The sequence below is a fragment of the Coregonus clupeaformis genome, chromosome 21, assembly GCF_020615455.1.
Source record: "Coregonus clupeaformis isolate EN_2021a chromosome 21, ASM2061545v1, whole genome shotgun sequence".
Lineage (NCBI taxonomy): Eukaryota > Metazoa > Chordata > Actinopteri > Salmoniformes > Salmonidae > Coregonus > Coregonus clupeaformis.
Window position 1 is genome coordinate 3,263,475 of NC_059212.1, and position 7,420 is coordinate 3,270,894.

Here is a 7,420-nt window from a genome sequence, read left to right on the forward strand (position 1 = left end):
GTACTGGAAGCAATGACTTGACCCAGGAGTCGTACTGGAACAATGACTTGACCCAGAAGTCGTTCCTGTCAGTTGTGTGTTGTTTACTCCTGCATCATGGTAATAAGATGGGTCCTACATCCCCCCAGGGGCCAGAACTGTGATTACCTGATCTGATCTAAAACTTTTCAGGACATCATTCTACCTATCTGCCAAATTTGGTGCTTTTATCACAAAATGACCTATAGTTATGGAAATGTCATTTTAGCTCTGTGTATACAGAAAGGACAATGACATAACAGTCCATGTTATTCATTAAGGTATGAATGTTCAAACCTTTGGAACAACCAATCCTCTGGCTTCTCTCCAAAACGTGTCCCTCTGTAGCCCTGTAGACCAGCCCTGTAGATAAGCTAAAAAGGTAATATCTCACTGTAGACCAGCCCTTTAGACCAGCCATGTAGACCAGCCTTGTAGACCAGCTAGAAAGGTCATATCACTGTAGACCAGTCTTGTAGATCAGCTAAAAATGTAATATGTCACTGTAGACCAGCCCTTTAGACCAGCCATGTAGACCAGCCTTGTAGACCAGCTAGAAAGGTCATATTTCACTGTAGACCAGCCCTGTAGACCAGCTACAAAGGTCATATTTCACTGTAGACCAGCACTGTAGACCAGCTAGAAAGGTCATATCTCACTGTAGACCAGCCCTGTAGACCAGCCTTGTAGACCAGCCTTGTAGACCAGCCCTGTAGACCAGCGAGAAAATTAATATCTCACTGTAGACCAGCCCTATAGACCAGACTTGTAGACCAGTCTTGTAGACCAGCCATGTAGACCAGCTCGAAAAGTCATATGTCACTGTAGACCAGCCTTGCAGATCAGCCTTGTAGACCAGCCCTGTAGACCAGTCTTGTAGACAAGCCCTGTAGATTAGCCTTGTAGACCATCCATGTAGACCAGCTAGAAAGGTAATATCTCACTGTAGACCAGGCTTGTAGACCAGGCTTGTAGACCAGCCCTGTTGACCATCTTTGTAGACCAGCCCTGTAGACCAGCTAGAAAGGTAATATCTCACTGTTTTTGTCCTGCTACGTTGAACATTGTGAAATATTGTCTCTACTGTCTACTGTCTATTCAGAACAAATAGCCAACTGTCCAAAGTTCTGCCTCCATAAAACCCCAGAGAGAGTTAAAGGTCCTACAAGACAAACAACTGCAAGCACAGAACACTCAGAGCAGGCATGGCATGATGGGGCATTTCCCCCCTTAATATTTTAAGTAAATAAATGAAATACCTGTACTTTTATCAGGTGTGTGCGTGTGCATAGCCGTGGGAAGATTATTATTTTTTGCCCGCACTACAGACTATATGGGTCCACTAATACAGGACTAGTAAAGGACTAGTGCACAACGTTTGTGAAGTAAAAAAAAAGATATATATACATATATATTCACATTTTTCAAGGGGTGCTGCAGCACCCTCAGCATCCCTACTTCCTGGTGCTCTGTGGGCTATGTGAGCTATGTGAGCTATGTGGGCTATGTGGGCTCTGTGGGTTCTGTGGGCTATGTGAGCTATGTGGGCTATGTGGGCTATGTGGGCTCTGTGGGTTCTGTGGGCTCTGTGGGTTCTGTGGGCTCTGTGGGCTATGTGGGCTATGTGGGCTATGTGGGCTATGTGGGCTCTGTGGGTTCTGTGGACTCTGTGGGTTCTGTGGGCTCTGTGGGCTATGTGGGCTATGTGAGCTATGTGGGCTATGTGGGCTATGTGGGCTATGTGGGCTATGTGGGCTATGTGGGCTATGTGGGCTCTGTGGGTTCTGTGGGCTCTGTGGGTTCTGTGGGCTATGTGGGCTATGTGGGCTATGTGAGCTATGTGGGCTATGTGGGCTATGTGGGCTCAGTGGGCTCTGTGGGTTCTGTGGGCTCGGTGGGCTCTGTGGGCTCTGTGGGTTCTGTGGGCTCTGTGGGCTCTGTGGGCTCTGTGGGCTCTGTGGGCTCTGTGGGCTCTGTGGGCTCTGTGGGCTATGTGGGCTATGTGTGATGTATGTATTGTATGTAATGTATGTATGTATGTATTTGAGGATACACTTTCTCCTGAGGTATGTCAGCAGTGTCATCTCTGGATCAGGATGCTTCTCTATTATCTGGAGAGATAACAAATATATTAAGTATATAATGTTATATATATATATATATATATATATATATATATATATATATGAAAAACATATTTCCCCACATAATCATACATACTCTGAATGGGCAATATGTTCTTATGGCGATAAATTAGAATAAAGTTACTGAGAAAGAAGAACTAACATGATACAAATTATTCCATAGTGTTAGACATATGTTTACCATTACATTTCAAATGTATAATTATCAAATGTATAGATCTGTAAGCATAGTCTCCATAAAGTGTTAGCCTACCAGAATTAATCGACCACCGACCGTTATAGGCGGCTTATTGATCAACTATTGATCAAGTGTACTTGAAAGAAAAGTTGTGAATCTTACCTTTTTTCCATTGACAAAGAAAACAAGTTCATCTCCGCTCATGTTGGGATCCATCAGATTATTCCTGTTAGTTTGCTTTCCGTAGGTCAGGTCCGACATGTTTAGGCTACTGGTTTGGGCACGCAACTGTTGTCAGTGAAGACTGGTACGTTACCGTGTGACAATGAATATGTTCATTCAGTCACCCTGTGACACTCTCTCTCTCTCTCTCTCTCTCTCTCTCTCTCTCTCTCTCTCTCTCTCTCTCTCTCTCTCTCTCTCTCTCTCTCTCTCTCTCTCTCTCTCTCTCTCTCTCTCTCTCTCTCTCTCTCTCTCTCTCTCTCTCCTTTTGTCTTTCTCTCTATACCCTTTAAAGTTTAACTCCCTACGTCCGTCTGTCCCTGGTCCCTCTATATCTCTGTCTGTATGTGACTAGAAGCCAATGCTTGTGGTGATATAAGCGTCATAAAACGATCAAATCTCCCACTTTGGACTGAATATGAGGATGACACAGTAAAATCACGTGTCACTCGGGGTGTGAGGCGGGAGATGACATAAGATGAACACATGATAGCATGTTATTGATTATAGATTAGCCTTGTGACCATGCATGGTGAGTAGTGTACTCATGAGGTGGCTGTCTGTCACTGACCACCCGTCCTGTCTTTCTTTTGGTGTTTCAGACCAGACAGTTCTTAATAAACATTCACTAACACTAAAAAGAGCTAGGCTTGGCATGAGAGAGATGCCAATGCTAAGATTAAGACATGGTGTATTCTTTAAAATAGATGAATGAATGAATGAATGAGTCATATGCCAAAAGAGAGTGAGAGTCAGAGATGACAATATCATTTGTCAGAACAGACAGTGTGATTGTTTTATAATTTTATTGAATAGATTTGTAGTTTGTATCAAGGATTACTGTTCTTGTATACAAATATGTATTTAAATAAGTCTCCAGATCTTAATTTGATCAGTTTCTCACAACAGGAAAATAAATCTGATTTATTGTGTGGATTCTAATTAATATACATTTTTGTAGGGGTTGATACATTTTAGTTAGGGCAAATCAAATCTGACATTTTAAAGGGGAAATTACACATTTAAGAATATTTGTAAACCTTGTGTGATAAGGTGGTGTTGAAGGAGTCAGGCCCAGGAGGGTAATTTAGTCGCCTGCGTTTTAGAGAACGCTTGCGCCAGATCGAGGTATTCAGGGGGAGGTACTGTCTGGACTTTCCACCGTGGTTGTACCAACGGAAACACCTGGACACCTACCCTGACACTCTCGCGACCACCCCGTGAGAGCCCTCTGCGGCCATGAGAAGGTGGGGTTGTGGAGTGCTAGCCAAGAGATACCTAATACCACAGGGAAAGCAGGAGATTCAATAATCGAAAAAATAACCTGCTCAAAATGAGTCTCCTGGATGATCATGAGAAACAAGATTCTCTGTTCTGATGAAACCAAGATTGAACTATGTCGAAGCATGGAGGTGACAGCATCATGCTGTGGGGATGTTTTTCAGCGGCAGAGACTGGGAGACTAGTCAGGATCGAGGCAAAGATGAACAGAGCAAAGTACAGAGAGATCCTTGATGAAAACCTGCTATAGGTTCACCTTCCAACAGGACAATGACCCTAAGCACACAGCCAAGACAACGCAGGAGTGGCTTCGGGACGTCTCTGAATGTCCTTGAGTGGCTCAGCCAAAGCCCGGACTTGAACCCGATCTAACTTCTCTGGAGAGACCTGAAAATAGCTGTACAGCGACACGCCCCATCCAACCTGACAGAGCTTGAGAGGATCTGCAGAGATGAATGGAGAAACTCCCCAAATACAGGTGTGCCAAGCTTGTAGCGTCATACCCAAGAAGACTCAAGGCTGTAATCACTGCCAAAGGTGCTTCAACAAAGTACTGAGTAAAGGGTCTGAATACTTATGTAAATGTGAAATTTCCGTTTTTTATTTGTGATACATTTGCAAAAATGTATAAGAACCTATTTTTGCTTTGTCATTATGGGGTATTGTGTGTAGATTGATGAGGGGGGAAAAAACTATTTAATCCATTGTAGAATAAGGCTGTAACGTAACAAAATGTGGTAAAAGTGAAGGGGTCTGAATACTTTCCGAATGCACTGTATTTGGTTAACTATTTAGAAGTCTTGGGGGTAGAAGATGTTCAGGGTCCTGTTGGTTCCAGACTTGGCGCTCTGGTACCGCTTGACGTGCAGTAACAGAGAGAACAGTCTATGACTTGGGTGGCTGGAGTCTTTGACAATTTTTTAAGGGCCTTCCTCTGACATTGCATACCATAGAGGTCCTGCACGGCAGGGAGCTCTGCCCCAGTGATGTACTGGGCCGTACGCACTACCCTCTGTAGCGCCTTGTGGTTGGATGCCAAGCGCTTGCCATAACAAGTGGTGATGCAGCCAGCCAAGATGCTCTTAATCGTGCAGCTGTAGAATGTTTTGAGGATCTGAGTGCCCATGACAAATCTTTTTAGCCTCCTGAGGGGGAAGAGGCGTTACCGTGCCTTCTTCACGACTGTGTTGGTGTGTGTGGACTATGATAATTCCATGGTGATGTGGAACTTGAAGTTCTCGAACCACTCTACTAGGGGCCCGTCGACGTGGATGGTGGAGTGCTCGGCCCACCGTTTCCTGCAGTCCATGATCAGCTCCTTTGTCTTGGTGATGTTGAGGGATAGGTTGTTGTCCTGGCACAACACTGCCAGGTCACTGACCTCCTGTACATGTGACTTGTGCCGGAAATGTTACCAGTCAACCATTGCTCTGCACACTGACTATTGAATGAGTATACTTACGCTGGCATGCTCGTCAGTGTACCCGTTGGTCTCCGTTGGTCATGCAGCAGACGTTTTCCTTCCCCTTGCCATCACAATACTTCCTCTCCTGTGGAGTGCGGACAGACACCCACAGAATAAATAATGGAAGTGAAAGCAGAAGAAACAGGATGAAGATGGTCCTTACTCATCCTCAGGAGGAGGCATGACACACAGGGTGTGTTTGTGGTCTTACTTTGGTGAACGTCTTGTACCCCTCCAGAATTGGTCTGTACCCAGTACAGCGACACAGGTTCCCTGTGGGGACAACAACAGTACAACATTACCTGGCCCAAACCTGTCATTGAAGTGTGGTTCAAATAAACATTGGTGAGTTTTTTGCCAGAAGGACACTAGTTTGTAGGGCAATCCTGATTGATTTTGCAACCCTAAATGTTGCAACCCTACTAGTTTGACACCCAATTTACCTTGGAAGGCCTCCTCTATGTCAGCCATGCGTGGTGTACGGTTGTTCTTGAGCAGAGCATACATAGACATGACGATACCTGGGGTACAGAACCCACACTGAGAACCATGGGACTTAGCGATACGCTCCTAAAGAGAGAGAGAGAGAGGGGGGGAGAGGGAGGGAGAGAGAGAGAGAGAGAGAGAGAGAGAGAGAGAGAGAGAGAGAGAGGGAGAGAGAGAGAGAGAGAGAGAGAAGAAGGGGGAGAGTGAGAGAGAGAGAGACAGAGAGAGAGAGAGAGAGAGAGAGAGAGAGGGAGAGAGAGAGAGAGAGAGAGAGAGAGAGTGAGAGACGGAGAGAGAGACAGAGAGAGAGAGAGAGAGAGAGAGAAGAAGGGGGAGATAGATAGAGAGAGAGAGAGAGAGAGAGAGAGAGAGAGAGAGAGAGAGAGAGAGAGAGAGAGAAACAGAGAGAGAAACAGAGAGAGAAACAGAGAGAGAGACAGAGAGAGACAGAGAGAAGACGGGGGAGAGAGAGGGAGAGGAGGGGAGAGGAGAGAGAAACAGAGAGAGAAAGAGAGAAGGAAGGAGGCGGAGAGAGGGAAGGAGGAGGGAGAGAAAGAGGAGGGGGAGAGAGAGGAAGAGAGAGAGAGAGAGAGAGGGGGAGAAGGAGAGAGAGAATCAGAGAGTGAGAGGGAGGTCAGAGAGAAAGAGAGAGACAGAGGGAGGAGAGTGTGTGGCAGTGTGCATCCGTGCCTTCCACCGTGGTGACAGCACAGTGATGGAGAGAACACAGAGGGGCCAGACACCCATTCACCGAGTGGTGACTGGAGGGCTAAGATAAACACACTCTCTCTCACACCCACACACACTCAAGCACCCACAAGCATGCACACAAACACACACACTCTCTCTCACACACATGCACACAAACACCACACACACATTGCTGTGTGAGTAAAGGATACAGCACCCGTCTGAGGTGGGGCTGGTATTTGGAGAGCAACACAGTACAGGCTCCACATCCTCCCTCTGCACATCCCAGCTTAGAACCTGTCTAACCCACTGGTACACACAGTCAAGGAACAACTGGACGGGAGGGGGGGGTGCAGGTGAGAGAGGAAGAGTGTGTAACGGAGGGATAAGAGGGGAGAATGAAGAAGAGGAATAGAAAGGTAGAGAGAGAGAGTTGGAAGTGAAACAGAGAGAAATTGATACATCCTCTCAAATCAATACAGGAAAAATAAAATCTTAGCATGTATTACCACTGTGGCTATTACTGGAAGCAATGACTTGACCCAGGAGTAGTACTGGAAGCAATTACTTGACCCAGGAATTGTACTGGAAACAATGACTTGACCCAGGAGTAGTACTGGAAGCAATGACTTGACCCAGGAGTCACACTGGAAGCAATGACTTGACACAGGAGTTGTACTGGATGCTTTAACTTGACCCTGGAGTCGTACTGGAAGCTAACCTTGACCCAGAAGTTGTACTGGAATCGATGACTTGACCCATGAGTCATACTGGAAGCTTTAACTTGACCCAGGAGTTGTACTGGAAGCTTTAACTTGACCCAGGAGTCGTACTGGAAGCAATGACTTGACCCAGGAGTCGTACTGGAAGCAATGACTTGACCCAGAAGTTGTACTGGAAGCAATGATTTGACACAGGAGTTGTACTGGAAGCAAT

General features: G+C 45.9%; 1 protein-coding gene across 3 annotated transcripts in view; it reads right to left on the reverse strand.

Annotated features, from left to right (window-relative positions):
* xdh (xanthine dehydrogenase) overlaps nucleotides 1–2,743 on the reverse strand; it is a 54,102-nt gene extending 51,359 nt beyond the window's left edge. For 2 of the 3 annotated variants that reach the window (XM_041847297.2, XM_041847296.2), the window contains exons 1-2: nucleotides 2,503–2,739; nucleotides 2,072–2,129 (exon numbers count right to left, since the gene is read on the reverse strand). In XM_041847297.2, coding sequence (XP_041703231.2) covers nucleotides 2,072–2,129; nucleotides 2,503–2,601 — 157 coding nt within the window. In that variant the 5' untranslated portion in view covers nucleotides 2,602–2,739. Of the gene's footprint in view, nucleotides 1–2,071; nucleotides 2,130–2,502 lie in introns of all 3 variants that reach the window. The other variant, XM_041847298.2, reaches the window with a different exon arrangement.
* Nucleotides 2,744–7,420: the final 4,677 nt, after the last annotated feature.